The sequence below is a fragment of the Ylistrum balloti genome, unplaced genomic scaffold (genome assembly GCF_031769215.1).
Source record: "Ylistrum balloti isolate Yb309-2 unplaced genomic scaffold, AGI_CSIRO_Ybal_v1 Utg370122, whole genome shotgun sequence".
Lineage (NCBI taxonomy): Eukaryota > Metazoa > Mollusca > Bivalvia > Pectinida > Pectinidae > Ylistrum > Ylistrum balloti.
The window spans coordinates 432,271-456,708 of record NW_026782138.1 but is presented as its reverse complement, the minus strand read 5'-3'; the positions used below and the strand labels follow the sequence as shown (position 1 = coordinate 456,708).

At 35.2% G+C, this 24,438-nt stretch overlaps 1 protein-coding gene across 2 annotated transcripts; it reads right to left on the bottom strand.

The window, feature by feature from the left end:
- Positions 1–13,793: 13,793 nt before the first annotated feature.
- On the bottom strand, positions 13,794–23,532 carry LOC132550383 (pyruvate dehydrogenase E1 component subunit alpha, mitochondrial-like). 2 transcript variants are annotated; one of them, XR_009554217.1, is made up of 10 exons: positions 23,449–23,532; positions 19,643–19,711; positions 19,108–19,281; positions 18,512–18,638; positions 17,549–17,640; positions 16,446–16,694; positions 15,903–16,039; positions 15,428–15,536; positions 14,077–15,196; positions 13,794–13,998 (listed from the first exon to the last, which is right to left on the bottom strand). XR_009554217.1 is itself a non-coding variant. In XM_060214443.1 (9 exons), the coding sequence occupies exons 1-9, from the start codon at positions 23,500–23,502 to the stop codon at positions 15,032–15,034; spliced, it is 1,176 nt and encodes a 391-aa protein (XP_060070426.1). In that variant the 5' UTR covers positions 23,503–23,532; the 3' UTR covers positions 13,794–15,031. The 2 variants fall into 2 exon arrangements, 1 of the variants encoding a protein (XP_060070426.1); XM_060214443.1 differs by having other exon boundaries at positions 13,794–15,196.
- Between the last annotated feature and the right edge of the window lie 906 nt (positions 23,533–24,438).

Genomic DNA, 24,438 nt, shown 5'->3' with positions numbered 1-24,438 from the left:
TCTACAAACGAGTCGCGATTCACCCTGTATCTACAGACGAGTCACAATTCACCCTGTATCTACAAACGAGTCACGATTCACCCTGTATCTACAGACGAGTCACAATTCACCCTGTATCTACAAACGAGTCACGATTCACCCTGTATCAACAGACGAGTCACGATTCACTCTGTATCTACAGACGAGTCACGATTCACCCTGTATCAACAGACGAGTCACGATTCACCCTGTATCTACAAACGAGTCACAATTCACCCTGTATCTACAAACGAGTCACGATTCACCCTGTATCTACAGACGAGTCACAATTCACCCTGTATCTACAAACGAGTCACGATTCACCCTGTATCTACAGACGAGTCACAATTCACCCTGTATCTACAAACGAGTCACGATTCACCCTGTATCAACAGACGAGTCACGATTCACTCTGTATCTACAGACGAGTCACGATTCACCCTGTATCTACAGACGAGTCACAATTCACCCTGTATCTACAAACGAGTCACGATTCACCCTGTATCTACAGACGAGTCACAATTCACCCTGTATCTACAAACGAGTCACGATTCACCCTGTATCTACAGACGAGTCACAATTCACCCTGTATCTACAAACGAGTCACGATTCACCCTGTATCAACAGACGAGTCACGATTCACTCTGTATCTACAAACGAGTCACAATTCACCCTGTATCTACAGACGAGTCACAATTCACCCTGTATCTACAAACGAGTCACGATTCACCCTGTATCTACAGACGAGTCACAATTCACCCTGTATCAACAGACGAGTCACGATTCACTCTGTATCTACAGACGAGTAACAATTCACCCTGTATCTACAGACGAGTCACGATTCACCCTGTATCTACAAACGAGTCACGATTCACCCTGTATCTACAGACGAGTCACGATTTACCCTGTAACTACAGACGAGTCACGATTCACCCTGTATCTACAGACGAGTCACGATTCACCTGTATCTACAGATGAGTCACGATACATACCCTGTATCGATTGACGAGGAAAAGTACATCTGTATCTACAACCGAGTCATAGTACACTCTTATTTACAGATGAGTTTCGGTACACCTCTGTATATAGGCGAGTTACAACACACCTTTGTTTACAGTCGAGTGACGTAACATCTGTATCTGCAGACAAAGACGAGTTGAGTCAGAATACACCTGTATCTACAGAGGGTTTATATAACGTTTCTGTCAATAAGTTACAACAAACTTGTATCTACTAACAAGTTACATTACACCTGTTTCTACAGACGTGCTACATTACACCTGTATCTACTGACAGGCTAAATTACACCTGTATCTACTGACAAGTTGCATTACACCTGTATCTACAGACAAGTTACATTACACCTGTTTCTACAGACGTGCTACATTACACCTGTATCTACTGACAGGCTAAATTACACCTGTATCTACTGACAAGTTACATTACACCTGTATCTAAAGACAAGTTCTATGACACTTGTATCTACTAACAAGTTACATTACACCTGTATCTATTGACAAGTTACATTACACCTGTATCTACTGACAGGCTACATTACACCTGTATCTATAGACAAGTTACATTACACCTGTATCTACTAACAGGCTATATTACACCTGTATCTAAAAACAAGTTACATTACACCTGTATTTACTGACGAGTTACATTACACCTGTATCTACTGACAGGCTACATTACACATGTATCTACTGACAAGTTACATTACACCTGTATCTACAGACAAGTTACATTACACCTGTATCTACTGGCAAGTTACATTACACCTGTATTACAGACAAGTTACAATACACCTGTATCTACTGACAAGTTACATTACACCTGTATCTAGTAATAGGCTACATTACACCTGTATCTAAAGACAAGTTACATTACACCTGTATCTACTGACAGGCTACATTACACCTGTATCTACTGACAAGTTACATTACACCTGTATAAAGGCTACATTACACCTGTATCTAAAAACAAGTTACATTACACCTGTATCTACTGACGAGTTACATTACACCTGTATCTACTGACAAGCTACATTACACCTGTATCTATAGACAAGTTACATTACACCTGTATCTACTAACAGGGTATATTACACCTGTATCTAAAAACAAGTTACATTACACCTGTATTTACTGACGAGTTACATTACACCTGTATCTACTGACAGGCTACATTACACATGTATCTACTGACAAGTTACATTACACCTGTACCTACAGACAAGTTACATTACACCTGTATCTACTGGCAAGTTACATTACACCTGTATCTATAGACAAGTTACAATACACCTGTATCTACTGACAAGTTACATTACACCTGTATCTACTGACGAGTTATATTACACCTGTATCTACTGACAGGCTACATTACACATGTATCTACTGACAAGTTACATTACACCTGTATCTACTGACAAGTTACATTACACCTGTATCTACAGACAAGTTACAATACACCTGTATCTACTGACAGGCTACATTACACCTGTATCTAAAAACAAGTTACATTACACCTGTATCTACTGACGAGTTACATATACCTGTATCTACTGACAAGTTACATTACACCTGTATCAACTGACAGGCTACATTACACATGTATCTACTGACAAGTTACATTACACCTGTATCTAAAGACAAGTTGCAATACACCTGTATCTACTGACAAGTTACATTACACCTGTATCTACTAACAAGTTACATTACACCTGTATCTACAGACAAGTTACATTACACCTGTATCTACTGACAAGTTACATTACACCTGTATCTACTGACAAGTTACATTACACATGTATCTACTGACAAGTTACATTACACCTGTATCTACTGACAAGTTACATTACACCTTATCTACTGACAAGTCACATTACACCTGTATTTACAGACAAGTTACATTACACCTATATCTACAGACAAGTTACATTACATTTGTATCTACTGACAAGTTACATTACACATGTATCTACTGACAAGTTACATTGCACCTGTATCTACTGACAAGTTACATTACACCTGTATCTACTGACAAGTTACATTACACCTGTATCTACTGACAAGTTACATTACACCTGTATCTACTAACTAGTTACATTACACCTGTATCTACTGACAAGTTACATTACACTTGTATCTACTGACAAGTTACATTACACCTGTATCTACTGACAAGTTACATTACACCTGTATCTACTGACAAGTTACATTACACCTGTATCTACAGACAAGTTACATTACACCTGTATCTACAGACAAGTTACATTACACCTGTATCTACTGACAAGTTACATTACACCTGTATCTACAGACAAGTTACATTACACCTGTATCTACTGACAAGTTACATTACACCTGTATCTACTGACAAGTTACATTACACCTGTATCTACTGACAAGTTACATTACACCTGTATCTACTGACGGAGACGAGGATTAGTACACTTGTATCTATCAACGTGTAACAAAAACCTGTATCAATAAATGTGTCGCAGTACACCTGACCTGATAACGAAGTACGAATTACGGTTCCGTTGTCTCTTATTTATTTAGGAATATTCGTGCATGCAGCTTATATTTCAAATATCATCACTTAATTACATAAAAAAAACACAAGAAAGTCATAACGGAACAAAATTTATTCCTGAGAAACAAGAATAACCTATATTTAATATGTAGATTGTTTTGTAATGAATAAACATGAGTGACTACAATGAAATTATCGAAATTTTACAGAAAAGGATAGCACATTTCTCACAGCTATATTCCACTGTACGATTTGGTGGTAAAGCTATTTCGGAGAGTTTGTCTGTGAGGATTAGTGTGTGTACGTGTCGATAGATCAATGTGAAACGTGGTAAATTTTTAAAATGCATTAAGTTCGCTTTTACACGCATGAATTATATATAGTACACAACATAGCACACCTATGTAATTTGGAATCCCTCAGTCTGAATCGCTGTATTTAAGGGACAATTATCAACAGGTATGCACTCATTGCATGCCACAACACAACCTGCAAATACACCATGTACACTGCTCATGCAATTCTCAGGACCACTTTAAATGTCACACTTTGACATAACAAGCGTTCCCTTGAGAAAGACTTTACGAAAGTCGATTTCAATTAAGTAATTAATTTTCCAGAGCAGACTTGATTTTAACATGTATTTTGAAAAGACTTAAAATTTAGCGACAACACTCTCATCATACTATAAATGATAGTATCGACCTATCGCTATATCCTTGTATAGACCGGTCGGATAGGGGTGAAATCTGGTAAACTTTTCCGGGCCACGGTAATGTTACCCCTGTGACGGTCCTCACTGAACTGAATAATTGTCAGCATTGTCTCTATAGCTTCCCGCCTCTTCACCACACGTTTACACTGCGCATGTCTGCACGCGGGAATGTGCGCCTTCAGTCCCTGGGCGTATAGATATATTTTCCTACATTTCGGATATCCCGGACATGACATCATACTTGGCATCTTTCCTCTCCAACACGCTCCTAAAACAGGAGAACATTATCACTGATATGCGGTCAAGGCCACACGATTTCAACTTTGGAATGATTCACGTTTGTATCTAAGTTGTAAGGGTGAAAACGATGAAAATAAAATCAACGTTCATACCTTCCGAAATGAATGACTACTACAGTAAGTATGACAATGTCAAGGTAAAAGAACATGTCGATTTCATTGATAACCATATATTGTTTGAATGTTAATTATAGAAAAAGAGAGCAAAAGATCACACGTGAATACTTAAAATGGCAGTCACCATTCACATGGAAATACCAAAAAAGGAGAGTAACATTCACGTGTAAATACCAAAAAGGATAGTAACATTCACGTGTAAATACCAAAAAGGAGAGTTACATTCACGTGGAAATACCAAAAAGGATAGTAACATTCACGTGTAAATACCAAAAGGAGAGTAACATTCACGTGGAAATACCAAAATGGGTAGTAACAATGACGTGCAAATACCAAAAAGGAGATTAACATTCACGTGTAAATACCAAAAAGGATAGTAACATTTACGTGTAAATAACAAAAAGGAGAGTAACATTCACGTGTAAATACCAAAAGGAGAGTAACATTCACGTGTAAATACCAAAAAGGATAGTAACATTCACGTGTAAATACCAAAAAGGAGAGTTACATTCACGTGGAAATACCAAAAAGGATAGTAACATTCACGTGTAAATACCAAAAGGAGAGTAACATTCACGTGGAAATACCAAAATGGGTAGTAACAATGACGTGCAAATACCAAAAAGGAGATTAACATTCACGTGTAAATACCAAAAAGGATAGTAACATTACGCGTAAATAACAAAAAGGAGAGTAACATTCACGTGTAAATACCAAAAGGAGAGTAACATTCACGTGTAAATACCAAAAAGGATAGTAACATTCACGTGTAAATACCAAAAAGGAGAGTTACATTCACGTGGAAATACCAAAAAGGATAGTAACATTCACGTGTAAATACCAAAATGAGGTAGTAAATACAAAGGAGTAACAATGACGTGCAAAAAGGAGATAACATTCACGTGTAAATACCAAAAAGTAACATTCACGTGTAAATACCAAAAAAATACCAAAAGGAGAGTAACATTCACGTGTAAATACCAAAAAGGAAGGAGAGGAAATAAAAAAGGATAGTAACATTCACGTGTAAATACCAAAAGGAGAGTAACATTCACGTGGAAATACCAAAATGGGTAGTAACAATGACGTGCAAATACCAAAAAGGAGATTAACATTCACGTGTAAATACCAAAAAGGATAGTAACATTACGCGTTAACAAAAAGGAGAGTAACACGTGCAAATACCAAAAAGGAGAGTAACGTTCACGTGTAAATACCAAAAAGGAGAGTAACATTCACGTGTAAATACCAAAAAGGAGAGTAACATTTATGTGTAAATAACAAAAAGGAGAGTAACATTCACGTGTCAATACTAAGAACGACCCATTCTGGTGTTAATATAAAAAATGAGAGTAACTTTCTCATATTAATATTTAAAAGGAAAATAACATTTATTACTACGTTTAAATACTGAAGTCTACATTCGCCATTTACTAGAAAACACTAAAAACAAAAGTCACTAATAGTCACGTGTAAATACCAAGAAGGAGAGTAACATTCTCATGTAAATACCAAGAAGGGGAGTAACATTCATGTGTAAATACCAAGAAGGAAAGTAACATTCACGTGTAAATAACAAGAGGGAGAGTAACATTCGTATGTAAATACCAAAAAGGAGAGTAACATTCGCATGTTAATAAATACATACGTATATATATGATGCATATAAAAGCATTACTTTTAACTAAGTATATTGGTGTTATCGTGGTTACTATAGAAAACATAAAATATGTTGGTAGAAGTGTCACGGTTTTTGTTATGATAAATAAATTATCGTGGTACGTAACTTACAGATACAATAAATAAATCATCACGGTAAAATCTTCAATGTTACTAGTCCTGTACGTAAATTATCGTGGTTATCGGTACAATACGTAAATTATCGTGGTTATTGGTACAATACGTAAATTATCGTGGTTATTGATACAATACGTAAATTATCGTGGTTATTGGTACAATACGTAAATTATCGTGGTTATTGGTACAATACGTAAGTTATCGTGGTTATTGGTACAATACGTAAATTATCGTGGTTATCGGTACAATACGTAAATTATCGTGGTTATTGATACAATACGTAAATTATCGTGGTTATTGGTACAATACGTAAGTTATCGTGGTTATTGATACAATACGTAAATTATCGTGGTTATCGGTACAATACGTAAATTATCGTGGTTATCGGTACAATACGTAAATTATCGTGGTTATCGGTACAATACGTAAATTATCGTGGTTATCGGTACAATACGTAAATTATCGTGGTTATCGGTACAATACGTAAATTATCGTGGTTATCGGTACAATACGTAAATTAACGTGGTTATCGGTACAATACGTAAATTATCGTGGTTATCGGTTCAATACGTAAGTTATCGTGGTTATTGGTACTATACGTAAATTATCGTGGTTATTGGTTCAATACGTAAGTTATCGTGGTTATTGGTACTATACGTAAGTTATCGTGGTTATTGGTACAATACGTAAGTTATCTAGGTTACCGGTACAATACGTAAATTATTGTGGTTATTGGTACAATGCGCTAGTTATCATGGTTATTGATACAATACGTAAATTATCTTGGTTATTGGTACAATACGTAAATTATCGTGGTTATTGATACAATACGTAAGTTATCGTGGTTATTGATACAATACGTAAATTATCGTGGTTATTGGTACAATACGTAAGTTATCGTGGTTATTGGTACAATACGTAAATTATCGTGGTTATCGGTACAATACGTAAGTTATCGTGGTTATTAGTACAATGCGCTAGTTATCGTGGTTATTGATACAATACGTAAATTATCGTGGTTATTGATACAATACGTAAGTTATCGTGGTTATTGGTACAATACGTAAGTTATCGTTGTTATTGGTACAATACGTAAGTTATCGTGGTTATTGGTACAATACGTAAATTATCGTGGTTATTGGTACAATACGTAAATTATCGTGGTTATTGGTACAATACGTAAATTATCGTGGTTATTGGTACAATACGTAAGTTATCTAAGTTACTGGTACAATACGTAAGTTATCTAGGTTACCGGTACAATACGTAAGTTATCTAGGTTACCGGCACAATACGTAAGTTATATAGGTTACCGGTACAATACGTAAGTTAAGGTGGTTATTGATACAATACGTAAGTTATCTAGGTTACCGGTACAATACGTAAGTTATCTAGGTTACCGGTACAATACGTAAGTTATCTAGGTTACCGATACAATACGTAAGTTATCTAGATTACCGGTACAATACGTAAGTTATCTAGATTACCGGTACAATACGTAAGTTATCTAGATTACCGGTACAATACGTAAGTTATCTAGGTTACCGGTACAATACGTAAGTTATCTAGGTTACCGGTACAATACGTAAGTTATCTAGGTTACTGGTACAATATGTAAGTTACCTAGGTTACCGATACAATACGTAAGTTATCTAGGTTACCGGTACAATACATAAGTTATCTAGGTTACTGGTACAATATGTAAGTTATCTAGGTTACCGGTACAATTCTAAAATCATCTCATGGAAGTTTAATGGGAAACTATCGAGATATAAGAGTCAAGGGTTACTAGTGCAATGCGTAACGTACGTGGTAAAAACACCGTGGTTATTGGAGATTACGTGAATTTCGTGGTCAATTGGAACGTGAAAAACATTTTTTTCTTTTTAAACTGGAATACATGTACATTAAATATTGATTTTAATCAGGTTTCATATCCATGTTATCTACAGCCATATATAGGCAAGAACTTTTCCCAAAGATATTTTTTATATGAAATGTGATCATGAAAATGAATTTATTCAAAACTTTTTCAGTTAACATATCGTTACTTTCGTTAACCGTAAACAGATAATGATAAAGTTACTTACCATGTTGGTCAGGTTAATTAACAACTATATCGTTATAAAGTCCAGTAATTACTACTTTGCAGTAGTCATTAGTATCTAACAATGTCAGAATTGTGGATACTAAATTATGTCTATGTTGTCATGCTGTCGAGACCCGCAAAGGTCTAAAACTCTAACACATCAATTAAATTATAAGTAATTTGATATAATCAATCTAATTGATTTTGGCGATATTAAACTGTATCGAATCAGATATCAACTCACCCTTTGTGCTAGTCGAGGTAGGTCCTGACCCAGAAGTGTAATTTTCCAATCTAGTTACTCTACATTAACACTCACAGCCACTGTTATATATCTATAACAAGGTACATATATATACAATACACAAGTTGTGGATTTTTTCCGTATGTCAGTATCATTGTATTGATTTTTGTCGAATATCTTATAATTAAACTATAATCCATTGAGTGTAACAAAGGTGTGATATTGATAAAGATCGGACCTGAATGGCTGTTTAAAATACCGAGTTGTGCTGGTTGGTCAATTTTAAATGCGTCTCTATAACGCGTTAAATATGGGCGGCTACCAAGTGTTGACTGGAACTGTAACAAACTCGCAGTCAAATCAGATTACCAGCAAATACATACACTGACCCAACCACATGGAAACAGTAAGGCCACACTGAAAAGAAAATCAAATAATATATTCATAAACTTACCCTCGAATAGCATAAACTACAGCTATCCATCGGTTCCTTTCTTCTTACGTTCATCTTCACAGGGCGATTGACTGGTAGGTAGGACGTCAGTTTGGTAGGTCTTCGGTGTATGAGGACATTTTTCAGTATGCTAACACTATAACGTGAATGTAGAGAAGAAACTGTATGTGCTGACGTGGTAGTGTGCTAAAAATGTTGTCAATTGACAAATAAATGTGATACTTAATTTCAAACACAAAGTTATTGTTTATTTACAGCTCATTAACAATTAAAAGCCTTATACCTCGAATAAGTGTGAGAATCTAATCGTTTACAAAATGATAAATCCCCGAAACAAATGAGTGAATACGAGGGTACACATTGTTGACGTCGTTGATAATAACTGATTATGGACACTTACGTGGCGGAAGAAATGAAATAACAATTGTGTTTCAAGTTTTTGAAAGGCCGCCAATGTAATTATCTAAATGTTCCCAACAATTGAGTATTTTGGTAAACATTCGTAATTGTATAATGTATGTATCAGGTATTATCTTATTGATTACGACAACAAAATACAATAAGTAAACAATGGGACTTTACTAGTAACTTAATTAAACACGACGTTGGCTGGAAGTTACTGGTAATAACACTATCCCTATACTCGGGGTCGATAATCAACTATGGTTTGTAACAGCCTTTTGAGAAAGGGCTTAGTAACACTATAGAAAATTTACGTGTATATAACGACCACCTTCTCAACGTGGTCAGAAACTGATATCGCCAACATTATTAAAAATATTTTGCAATGCCAAAAAATATGTTATTTCTCAGTATAACTAAACACAATATGAATACTAGAAAAATAATATTTCACGACACATATACATATCGTCCACCGGTTTGCCTTTGAACTACCTTCGCAATATATTTGCATATATAATGCACAATAATTCTTACGGTAGGAATCCTTTAATCTGAACACATGACTATCCTTTTTTCAAGCAACCATTGATGCGATAGCGCTGGCACATTTAACGCATTAGCTAACTTTGTCTGCGGTAAATTTCAGAGAAAAAAATTGCCAAAACGGCAAAAATTACAGCAGATAATATAATAACACAAACATTTTTATCACGTGGCCTTATTCTCAAATCGACACTTGCATATAAATTATACGTTATCGCTAGGTCTGATATACGTGTATTGAAATGTATGATCCGTTATTGTTACTTATCTTGGGTTCTGTCAAACCAAGCAAGAACTGCTAGTCTATCCGCCGGTGTGTATACTAACCAAGCGCCTAATCTCAGGATTATCGTCCAGTGAGGTCAACATAAACACGAACATTGGTCTTACCACTGATTTCCATTTATAGTTATATAAGAAAGCAAAACTTTAATGTGTAAGTGATGTTATAAACCATTTAATGCGGATTTGATAAGGACGAGGTTGATTAATCGTCACCTACCCGGGACGGCGAGGCAGGGCAGTGTTACCAATATGAGCTTTATGGAAATGGCTGATATTTGTCGAAGATAAAGAGGCCAAATTTAAAACAAATAACCATGTGATTTTGTGAACATATTAAACTTTGGTGACTGTTTAAAATCTGATTTCCTATCTTGCATTCCCACAGTTTTACACAAACATGTCCGTCTTTTCTCGGAGATTTAAAGTTACAATGATATTTCCACACGATAATTCAGAATAACACAATGGTATACATGCAAGTACGAATCCCAAGACCTATATACGTGTACTTCACATGTATTTAACAGTCCAGACGGATCAAACTCGTGGGATCAAACTCCGATTCCTCCTGAAGATCAAACACATGCCCTTTTTAGACCACACAAGGCTCTTTATTTGGATCACAGATAAAATATCTCAAATCCCACACATTTCAAATGCGAGACATAAAACTGCTAGTAATTTTCAAATACAAAATTCAATGTGTTTCACACTATCTGTAGTTATATATTCAAATAAAATCCCACAACATAGTTTTACATACATATAAATATTACATGACCACAAACAAGTTTACATTATCAATACTACGAGATCTAGAGATTGTATTACATCAAAAAGTCTTTAGATCAGATAATAGTACCCACAACACAATACAATGAAATGATTGTATTTCGACACCATTATTACGAGTTCCGATGAAAGAACTTTACCTCCGATATTACGAGAGCAAATTAAAATATTACATTTCCATTGTAACAAGAGATAATTGAAGTATTACACTTTCTATATCACGAGAGCAAACTGAAGTATTATTACACTTCCTATATCACGGGAGCAAACTGAAGTATTACACTTCCTATATCACGGGAGCAAACTGAAGTATTACACTTCCTATATCACAGGAGCAAACTGAAGTATTACACACCCAATATCAAGGGAGCAAACTTAAGTATTACACTTCCTATACAACGACGGCAAACTGAAGTATTACACTTTCTATATCACGAGAGCAAACTGAAGTATTATTACACTTCCTATATCACGGGAGCAAACTGAAGTATTACACTTCCTATATCACGGGAGCAAACTGAAGTATTACACACCCAATATCAAGGGAGCAAACTTAAGTATTACACTTCCTATACAACGACGGCAAACTGAAGTATTACACTTCCTATATCACGAGAGCAAACTGAAGTATTACACACCCAATATCAAGGGAGCAAACTTAAGTATTACACTTCCTATACAACGACGGCAAACTTAAGTATTACACTTCCTATATCACGGGAGCAAACTGAAGTATTACACTTCCTATATCACGGGAGCAAACTGAAGTATTACACTTCCTATATTACGAGAGCAAACTGAAGTATTACACTTCCTATATCACGGGAGCAAACTGAAGTATTACACTTCCTATATTACGAGAGCAAACTGAAGTATTACACTTCCTATACCACGACGGCAAACTGAAGTATTACACTTCCTATATCACGAGAGCAAACTGAAGTATTACACACCCAATATCAAGGGAGCAAACTGAAGTATTACACTTCCTATACCACGACGGCAAACTGAAGTATTACACTTCCTATACCACGACGGCAAACTGAAGTATTACACTTCCTATATTACGAGAGCAAACTGAAGTATTACACTTCCTATATCACGTGATTACATCTATAATGTCGTATGGATTTATTACACCACTAATCTCACGTTATTTGATAATTTATTACACTGCTAATTTCACGTGATCAAATAATGGTATTACACTACTAATCTCACGTGATCAAATAGTAGTATTACACCACTAATCTCACGTGATCTGATAATTATTACACTGTTAATCTCACGTGATCAAATAACGGTATTACACTACTAATCTCACATGATCAAATATTAGTATTACACCACTAATCTCACGTGATCTGATAATTTATTACACTACTATTCCCACGTGATCAAATATTAGTATTACACTAGGCGATAGTGATACGCCGCCAATGTCACGTACAAGTCGACAGTGGTTAAGTAATCAAATAATCTCACGCCCATGTATCTCAATATTATCTCAACAGCTTCAGTAAACAAGTTGATGTCAAGAGAACATACGAGCGTCACGTGATATCACCAGCCTTAGTGATTTATATGTCATGACAACGCGACAGTGTCACATGGTCTGACCAGCTAAAGTGAAGAAACTGACGTCAAGGTAACACACCAGCGCCAGCGACGTCAGTAAGCTGACGTCAAGGTAACACACCAGCGCCAGCGATGTCAGTAAGCTGACGTCAGAAGGATAGTCATTCTCTTGGTCTTAATAAGTTGACGTCAAGAAAAGTCAGCTGGCATCATTTCATAATTCAGTTCAGTGCCTCATCATACAGCATAAAACAATTATACTCGAGCATGATTATCCAGCAGACTTTAATGTCAGTAAACAAATATTATCACAAAACCAGTCAATACGATATATTTGCATGTGTCACTGGTGTCATATACCATAGAACGTTTTATATTGGCTTGCGCTGGCCAGAAATTGATTGCGATATCATAATACGGACAGGGGTATTAGTCATCAACTGAAAATGGCGCAACAAAATGGCTACCTCCATTTGATCATGTCCTCCACACGTGTGACGTTCATTTTAAACATGAACTGTTCTGAGTAATGTGATAAAGAAAAAGCATAGTTTAGAAACTCACTTCAAAGTTTAAGTTTTTTCTCACCAAGCAAAAATAAAAACCAAGACTTTTTAAATAAAATCACATATGAAATAAAACCTTATTTAAGATTCTTTACATGTATGTCTGTCAAACATTTCAAAATATACGATATAGCAAAAGAATAACTACCAGAGCATTGTTTTCATGGAAACCTTGACACTGTAAAGCAGCATTAAATGCAAGGAAATCACAACATACTTAAAACTGAAAATGAGGTAACATTATTTATTACAAGTCTGGTAGGTTCAGCTAACCACTTAAAGCATTATGGGTGTATGGACAGAGGCTGTACTGTCTTGTAGTGTGATAAAAAGAAAAGAAAACAAACATTCTGCACATCTTCTTTCTGTTTTAATACATTTGGAGACTAAAACTTTGTAAAATGAATATATTACACACACTGATATCCTCAGTCTTACTTCTGGTACCCTATTGTACTGTTGGTAGGTATTCAGTAGGAAAACAGGAACAGACCCCCAACTAGTGACGGGCATTATCATCAATAAAATCTCATGTACACAAATATTTCATTAGCTGATACATACTATATAACATACATTTCAATTCCGGTAGGTCTAAAGGACAGCCCTTTCTACCTTCCTCCCCAAAGACATGAGACCAGTGTCTGAATCAATCACCAGGCCTTAAATTTAAGGCTTTTTACTGGCTATTTGCAAGTAGAAATCCAAGAATTGCAAGTAGAAAAATTAATGACTTGCTTTTTTCAGCAAGTGGATTCATCAGATGCAAACTGTGAGTGCCTGTCTATTCCTAACATTTCACAGAATTAAATTGTTTTGAGTTTTGATTTTCAAAGTGTAAATATTTGGAAAAAGCAGTTCCTCTATAATGTTGATATATATTGGATGAAGCAGCAACTGACCAAAAATGTTAAATTCTAGGCCTGATCACTGGAAATGGAATGCCTTTATTTGTCATTGAACTTCAGAGATCTACTTGATAATACACCTGCAGTTTTGCAATGTCCTGATCACATACATGTGTATCAATTCATATTAACATTCAAAATTTTAAGTCCGAGATATAGTCACAGTATATCAATACATACAACAGTATACCCAGTCAAAAAGCATTAAATATAGCCTAAATTCTTCTATCTCAGACATAAACAAGGGTTGAAAAGTTTTCAATCAAATAACAAAATAAATACAGAAACAAAAACAGCACTAAATGTCCATTTAGATCGCACCCTCCTACAGAACATTATATACACAGGAGATTACAATACATAGAACAAGTTCCATGGAATTCATAGAGGATTCCAACACCATATAGCACTTTGTAACTTCATAAGTGGCAAAACGCATTCCCAATCGTTTTAACTCACCCATGATTATCTCCCTTTGTTTACCTTATTGCATCTTGATTTCATTGTCACAGTGAGTACTGTATATAGATATGCAGTAAAAAGTTGTGAAGTTTTAGTGTTCTTATACAGCTATCTGATTTTACAGCCAAACGCTAAAATTTGCAGATATTCCCACAAATATTGGAACAGTTCATAAAATCCTATCATGATATGATTGTGTTTTACATCATCCACTTGTTACTTTGAGGGTGCAGTTGTCATAGGATCACAACCACGTACTGTATAATCTGCTGGGGGTTGGTAATAAATCTGATTGTACAGAAAATCTGCAGAAATTTCTGTGTCACTTTTTGCAATCTCTGCTGCTTCTTCCACTTCCTTGCGAACCTCAGTATCTATTTTCTGTAAAAGCAACAGAGCAAAAAAAATCAAGGCATCGGTTTCCTTGTACAAATGGTTAATTTGTTTGGTCTTTAACACCGATTTGTTTCTCAGGTTAATTTACTGGTGTTGAAAATTTTTCGGCACTGACAATCTGAATATTTTTAAACATCACTTATGGAGATAAATTATGCTGATATATATTTATACATATGCTTCCTACCTAAATGATGGATTTGTTAACATACATACCTTGAGTTCTTCAGCAGTAGCCAGATTAGATGACAGTAACTTTTCCTTGAATGTGGTGATGGGGTCTTTCTTCTCACGTACTTTCTTCACCTCCTCTCGACTGCGGTAGCTGTGATGACAAATTTATATAGTATGACCATATCTGTCCATAATTATGTCTTGAGCATCTGTCACATTTTAGAGATGACCATATTATCATACCTTGCTTATGATGATGTGACTAATTCTGTCACAGTGTACTTATGATCATATGACTATATTTGTCATATCTTTTATTGCATTTAGCCCCAGTATTGATTGTCAAAAACAGCTTACATGAGATAAAGAGATAAAAAGATGAACAGAGAAACTTTCATTAAATTCAATACAGAACATCAAATTTCAATTTTTTCTTTTTTGCTAAATTAGCTCTTGTCACTATCCTTAAAAGTCTGAGCAGAACCTTTTCCGTAAATCACACTGTCCCAAGACTGACCTTGTACCAGGGTCACTCATACTGTGACCACCGTATCTATATGTGGCTACTTCCAGAAGGATTGGGCCGTTCTTCAGGGCATAGTCTTTACAGAATATCATAGCCTCGCGTACCGCTAGTACATCCATACCGTCACACTGAGTTTCACAAAAAGAAAAAAAAACTCAATATATTGCAAACGACATCCTCTTAATTTTACTTTGGTTAAATCAGTAATGTATCCAGATTGAATATATGACAATACATGTATTTACAAACAACAGTGACTGTGTAAGAATCAAATGTTAACATGGAGTTCAAATTGAATGGTAACAAAATCAATATTTCTTATCAGGATTAATAAACGTGACCAAAAGATTAGTCTCTTCTTAAACAATAATAAGTTCAGTAGAGTTATTTCCCTTGAAGCCAAATACACAGTAATGGCTATATCAGAAAGTTATTTCCCTTGTTTACTAGTAAATGTCATAGGACAACAATATTGATGAGATGAATACAGGCTCTTTAGTGCTTGACTTTCACTAATCTCACCAACACACCTACCTTTATGCCCGGTACATAATCACCTCGGGTGTAGTAATCAATACAAGCTGAGGCTCGTTCAGCACTGGTACCCATGCCATAGCCGTTATTCTCACATACAAATACACAAGGCAGGTTCCACAACTTCGCCATGTTAAATGTCTCAAACAGCTGTCCTTGATTGGCTGCTCCGTCTCCATACAAGGTCACACATATGTTCTTCTGCTTACGATACTTCATGGCAAAAGCGATCCCAGCACCCAGTGGCACCTATATATCAGACAGGAAGATTAGTCTAAAGTTAAAGACTTGGGTTTACAAACTTCTATTATCAAGGCTTATAGTACTTCAAGGCCAAGGCAATTCCAGCACCCAGTGGCACCTATATATCAGACAGGAAGCCTAAATCTAGTGACTGGGATTTACAGACATCTTCTATCCAGGCTTTTTCTAATATACACCAGGAGGAAGTACACGAGCCTCAACATCTTACATTGTACATCTGATGTTTATTTTAATAATTGACATTTTGTTCTTAAAAGTCAGATACACAGTTGTCCTCAATCATATATAAGTTCTTATCAATGACATATACATGTATTATTTAACATACTTGACCGGTGTAATCTTGAGTCTTAACAGACAATGCTTTTGACAAGTGATCCAATGATGATTAAGAAACAGAAATTGGCAGTTTAATCATCCATGAAAAGTATCTCATTAACAAGAAATTCTCTGTACTGACTAAAAATACCTGAACCTAGATGCTTTTTATGGGTATACCTGCTGGTAATGGTTATGAGGAACTTTTATTTTACACTTGACACTTGCTACCCATGTGGTAATTTGTTCAAAACAAGATCGACAACAATGAAAACATTATCTCTATATTATTGACAGTGCAACTATGGAATGCTACACAGTTTGGTGGATAAAAACCTATATTCCCTTCAATACTACCAGTGGGGGAATTGGAAATACCCAAACATCATGGAAGTTTGCATATACATACATATTTGCATATATCGACAATGGTAGTATAAGGATTATAATTGCAAAGGAATGACAGCATTTTGGAAAAGAATAAAAGTTTATACATAATCTGTGTCAACAGGTATTCTCACCTGAGCACCGACGATTCCATTCCCTCCGTAGAAGTTTTTACTGTACATGTGCATTGAACCTCCTTTACCTAACGAACAGCCAGATTTCTTGCCTGGAACATAAAGTAAAGAATGGAAATTTTAAGAATCATGTACTGATAACATGTTAATTGCAAGAAATAACATTTCAATCAATTTAACAGTGTTTTTAAAAGACTTTGTGGGCCTAAAGTTTTAATAAGTAAATAAATAAATCCTTCAATTTATGCATAGGTCTCTTTCAGCACTAAATCATAATATTATTCCACATGACATACACCAATTAATATATTTGAACAAATCATTAATCTGTAATCCAAACTAATCACAAAGTTAAAATAAAATTTCTGAAAAACAGAAAGAAATGAATTCAAGAAATAGACATGAAACAGAATACCAGGTATGTAATGTAAAGGAGCACTCTACACTGATTCATATACACCCAATTAGCTGTAGAGACCACCATTTACCAGCCAATAAATCAGATTTTTAATGTATTCATTAAACTACCCAAAGCCACACTTTTACAATGTAAATAATGATATAACATACAATAAGATTTAACAACAAGCTATAGTTTCCCTAGCTATTCTCAAGCTACATCTGTATGTAACCTGCTAAAGGTAAAGGGATAGCAAAACAGCTGTAATACTGTTACAATTATAAATATTGTAAACACATACAGTTCACATTTTAGCGGTAATCTGATTCTAGTGCTTTTCCCACTGAAAGTATTGCACTAAAATATTATTGTGCTAATAGCAGTTTCTATACACTGCTTATATGGCAATCATTTATGATGCACATATTCATCATTGTGCTAATTTTTCATATGCATGAACAGGAGTGCTGTCACTAGGAACATTGGTCTGGTTAACAAGACAACTGGATCAGAAATTGAGGAATGCCAATTATACAGACTTTACCCTATACTTGATGACCTACCAGTGAGCTCGGCCAGAACTCCCAGTATAGGGACACCACGAATGTATGTCCAGCCGTGAGCTCTGTATGCTGTAATCACTGCATCATCAGGGGTAATAGCTGCTTCCATACCAACACAGCAGGCTTCCTGTAACAAATTTCTTCATTTTAGGTAGGGTAAAACGATAATCAACAACTCAAAGAAAAAAACCAGGTACTCTACTGGAAACAGAACTCATAACAAAACAGGTACTTTACTGGTGGCAAGAGTATTGATGTGTCATAGCGCAATGGATTGTTATGTGGGCGGCTGTAAGCACTATGCAATAGAATTACTTCCATTTCCTGTTGTAAATTCCAGCTGTCATTATTTCAAGCTGTAACTTCTGACATAGAAAAAGAATAATAATTAAAATATGTAGTCCTTTCCAGGATAAAGGTAAAAGTTGCTTAAATACCTGTCCAAGGTTGAGGTGAAATTTGTTTATATCTGTCCAGGGTAGACTTGAAATCTATTTATATCTGTCCAAGGTATATGTGAAATTTGTTTATACCAGTCCAGGGTAGAGGTGAAATTGGTTTTAATCTGTCCAGGGTAAAAAGACATATGTTTATACCTGTCCAGAGTACAGATGACAAAAGCCACGGATTTGTTTGGCTTTGTACATGTTGCCAGCTGTTGTCTCCATCCTCCTAATGGTCTGCATGTCTCGGTAAAACTTGATGCATTCTTCCCTGCTGGCAGACACTTCAGTAGAGGGACCCATGTCAAGTCTGTGCAGGTCAAAATCCTGTAACATTGAGTTGGTGAGTAGTTCAATATCATTGTAGATGTGTAAACAACTAGTTATTAGTTAAAAGCAATGTTCCTGTAGCAATTGTTTTGGAAGGTCTGTGCCCATAGATGAAACATACTAATGTTAACAAAAAATGTTACTGGTATATACATAGTTCTGTATTTCAGATTTACTTACAGAATGTGAAGAGATGCAATATTCATTGTTTACAGATAGATTGATAAATTATTGTCCCAAACTTAAAAGGTGTTTGATTTATAACTTATAAAAAACTTTGCTTGCTGTAAATGGTTGGTTGGTTGGTTGGTTAGTCACATGGTTGATTGGTTGGTTTGTAAAAACATGCGAGACTAACCTGTGTTGTGAACGTTGAATTAGCAACTGTTGAGTATTTGCCATTGCACAGGGCTGCACCACACTTCCACTGCAAAACAAATTACAAGAATTTTGTGTAACTTTCAATCATGGAAATCATATCATTATTTTCCCCTTCAATAGAAAGTAATCTACACTCTATATATCAGGAGGTTAAATCAGCACTTTTCAATATGTCTATGGGATTTTATTTCATTTCTAAAGGTACCAGAACATCACTTATGTATCTGTTTCAACAGTTTCACATATATCAAAAGAGAGTTTGCATTTGTGCCTCTTGTCACATTTAAAGCATGTAATATACAGACTGATAATGATTCTTTAACCATACTATGAGTTTGATATCCTACTCGTTATGTGTTCTTTCTATTACAGAAACCCATTAATGACTCAATATTTTAAGGAGTGATTAATTTATCTCTATTACTATCTTTTCTACAGTGCTGGTCACTGAGTAAACATAGGTTTAGTTTTGATGGATACAGAAGATGACATCTACATCACAGAATCATTTCATAAGCAGATTAAACACAAAGCAACATAAAAGTCAAACTAATTTTGCAAAATACCACTGGTAGGCATAATATGGGAAATATAACAGAGAATAATGTCGGTAATGTAATAAATTATCATTCAAAAATTGAGAAAAAAACACACAGTCACATGCACTACAGAATGCACAGAATATTTCCACCATAACACAAGATTTCATCATCTTATTGAGATCAGAGTAGAGCAAAATTGGTTGAGCAATACAAAAATATAAAATTTATAGTTGTGAATATAATGTTGAACTATTTTAGAACAGCTGAATCAAATGTAGCTGGATTATGATATACTTATCTTAACAGATAATTTGTGATATTCTTATTAAGGCATACTGTCTGTTAATGGGTTACAAATGTTGTACTTTATTAATAACTTAATACATTTTTTGATGATCATGTATTTGTCAGTTTAATCTTAAAGCTGGGACAATTTCATAATATATTCATACCAGGCAATAATCAAATTACTGATAAATATGTTCAAAGGTTGTGTCAAATTTAAGGACCTCCCATTTTGGTTGATATAGTTATGTCATTCATTGACTTTAGAACATCAGAATAACTCAGGCTACAGAAGTCTGTTACTGATAAATTTAAAATGTCTCATTAGCTGTATATAATATTTCCTGTATACTGACAGTTCTCAGACTGAAGCACAATACAACAGCATTCTTGAGTTACCAACAAATTGGTTTCATGTGGCTTGATTATTTCAATTTCTTCGTCTCATTAGATAACCGAATTTAAGCAGATACATAATTTGTAAATAAATCTTACATACTGTAAAACAACAACAGAGTGTGACATTACCACTGCGTATAAAGGAACACAAATGGTAGTGGCTTAAACAGAAGATAGGTTTACATATACAACATCCAGATAATAAACGTGTGTGAAATTCTCACAATCCGTTGTATCAGGGAGATCGTTTTATTTCTCATTCCTATATTCGTTTGGGTCAATGTTGACATGTTCCGATCTACATCTGGCCCAATTGCCTGTTGAGTTTTAAGTGTCTGATCACCCTTTGTACGTTTAATGATGTGACTGGTCAGGAGAGAGTAATTCATATAATTGACAGATCCCCCATGTGTCACAAACTGTCTGTATCTTCCCTGAAATTGACAATATCATACAACATACGACAGTCATATCCAGCTAATAAAAACCGTTGAAAACATTTCATTATTTAAATATAAAACATCATACAGATGGATGATGCGAGAATGTAATAACAGACCAGTCGGCATACTTCCTAGTATTTCAAAAATTTTTGAAAAAATTCTGCATGATCAGCTGCCAACATTTTTTAACAACATATTTCATCCCTTCTAGTGGTCTATAAGACCGGTTTTGGGTGCCAGACCATCCTGCTGCACATGATGGAGGACTGGCAACAGGCCTTGAATGGTCACAACTATGTTGGGGCCATTCTTATAGATCTTTCCAAGGCCTTCGACTGTCTTCCTCATGACCTGTTGCTCAGGAAGCTCTCATATTATGGGGTATCAACTGAGGCTGTTAGTCTCATGAGTAGCTACCTAGGAAACAGGATAGGAGGCAACACCAGTGAGTGGATAGCTCTCATCGAAGGGGTACCCCAGGGATTGATCCTTAGGCCGCTTATTTTCAATATATTTATTCATGATATCTTTTACTGTATTAAGGAAGCTACTTTGTACAATTATGCTGATGATAACGCTCTGGGCTATTTTAACAAAAGTATTGAAAGTCTGAAAGAGGTGTTAGAGAGAGGCAGCATTACTGATAGAATGGTTTGAAATGAATGACATGAAAGCGAACCCAGAAAAAATTCAGTCAATATGTTAAGGAAAGAAAGCCCTCCATTACTTCACAATAGGCAATTCCACCATAGTTTGTGAAGATAGCGTTAAACTTTTTGGTGTTGAGATAGATTTTTATTGAAGTTTGATAAACATATCTCTTTTATTTGTAGACAAGTCTCCAAACAGTTAGTAGTTTTGAAGAGGATTGGACTTTTCTTATCTAAATCTGTTAAAATGTTAATTTACAAGAGTTTTGTATTGTCAAATTTTAATTACTGTCCTCTTGTTTGGCATTTCCACAGCGTCTCGGCAACCAGGAAAATGGAAAAGGTGCAAGAAAGGGGTTTGCGCTTTGTTTTTAATGATGATACCTCTGACCTCAAAAATACTGCTAATAGATGCTAATACTTCTTTCCTGCATGTTAATAGGATGAAGTTGATGGCTTGTGAAGTTTTTAAAAATTTTTAACAAGATTTCTCCTGACTACATTTGCAGTCTGATATCTAAACAAGAAACTTTGTATACTTTCAGGGCAGAGGGTAAGGCACACATCCCAACTGTAAACACCACCAGGTATGGAAAGAATTCCTTCTGGTACGAGGCGTCCCGCATATGGAACAGTCTGCAGAATGGTCTGCGTAAGGTAGAGAACTACAAAGAATTCAGGAGACTGCTCCGTATGAGGTATGGCCCAGACTGTAAGTGTTCTGTGTGTGCTCATATGTGAGTGTCCTCCCTTTGTTCAGTGGTGTTGCTACCTCTGTGCTTTTGTCTTCTATTTTCATTTTTGTGTTTTTATTTTAAGTGCTTTTGCTTATTTTGTTTGTCTTCTTGCTTTGGTTTATAATCTGCTGTCTTATCTATTTACTATTTACAATATTGACATTGACAAAATGTTCTCTTTTAATTTGTACTTTATTAGTAGGCTTCTAAGTATCATAGTCTGTCAATTTTTTTTTATTTTTTGCTATATTAGCATATATGTATATTACATTTTCATTAAAGTGTTTTACTTCTTTTGCATCAAGAAATACATGTGTATGCCTGATATGCAGGTGTTCAATCTTAGCCTATTTAGTCTTATCTGATTACATAATTTCTATGATATATAAAATGTGATAACTTCTTTTTTGTTTATAATATGTGTATAAATTGCTATTGACTGTGATACATATCCTCTGCTGCTTGTTGCTAATATTATGTTGCATGTTATTTTGTTTTGTATTATGTTATGTCGAAGTACAAATTCACCAGAGCTTATGTTTACTGTTTGTAATATTCGACGTGAAATAAAGTTTCTTGTATCTTCAGAATACGAGTCTTCCATCTATCAACAAAACCTATTTTCAAGTTTACAAAATTCGTGTGCAATCTACAACGATATAAATTATACTGATCGGGGCACCAAATTAAACTGAAGCAAAGAAATAACAGAGAAAAGTTTTCTTACTGCTTTGGAAACCGCTGACGAGGAAAGGCTCCCCAACTTTCTTAACGGTAGCATGTTTCGTTTTGTAAAGGTCAAAACACTGAAAGGAAGTTGGGATGTAGAAATGGGGAGATAACTCTCGATCACAGCATTTATGCAGGTGTCACTCACTCAACAAAAAAAGGCCAACATTATTTCTCTTGTAAGATAACATTTGTGTTTCAGTAAGCCACCAATGAAATGATTTATGGAGACTACATCAGACTATCACTAAGGTAATACTCAATGGTTGGAAACTGAACTTTTTCCAAACGATCATGTTAAGGTATGACCGATGTTAATACACGACTACTCCGCGGATTCGAACAGATAAAAAGTGACTTAGCGTTTTTGTTAATTTGATGTAAACTTACTAATTGTCATATTTAGAACAAGGTGGAGGCACAAGTTTTTTTCAACTTAACTGCGTATTCTCTAAATATACATTTACGTATAGAAAACAGCTAGTACCATAAAAACATATCTATGATAATTCTGATTTAATCAAAATCTGTTTCTAGATTTAATGAAGGGTTGCTCGTCTCAAGATATGATAAGATGAGAATTTTGAAAATAGGATAATGACTAGATCTAATGATGGTATTCGGAACGAACGTCACTATGATCATTAAGACATTCCAACTCTAAAGAGTAGAAGGTATAAAAGACGATCTGGTAAGGGAGAGCCTAAAGTGAGGAATCCTGAATTTATCATTGTTACCTAGTGTAACGATTATTCACTCAACATTAACAGATGACAGTAAAAGATGTAAGAATCCAGACGTTAAATTGTCATTTACCTGATAAAGGTACAATTTTCTTCGTATTCTGCAGTTAGAGAGAGTTTTCAGACCTGAAATTTGCAGATTCACATCTGCGCCTTCTCTAACGTTTCAGATTCAAAACTGCACATTCACTAACTTTTTAGATTCAAATTTACGCATTCACTAACTTTTTAGAGTAAAATTTGCG

What these genes read in the sequence shown, in the direction of transcription:
- LOC132550383 (XM_060214443.1), bottom strand. Translation starts at nt 23,502, where the DNA reads ATGCTACCGTTAAGAAAGTTGGGGAGCCTTTCCTCGTCAGCGGTTTCC. An exon ending in CGTCAGCGGTTTCCAAAGCA is followed by an intron (nt 19,712 to 23,448) that starts GTAAGAAAACTT and finishes TTTGTTTTGCAG; the next exon opens with TGGAAGTGTGGTGCAGCCCT. An exon ending in ATGAGTGACCCTGGTACAAG is followed by an intron (nt 15,537 to 15,902) that starts GTCAGTCTTGGG and finishes TTGTCATCACAG; the next exon opens with CTACCGCAGTCGAGAGGAGG.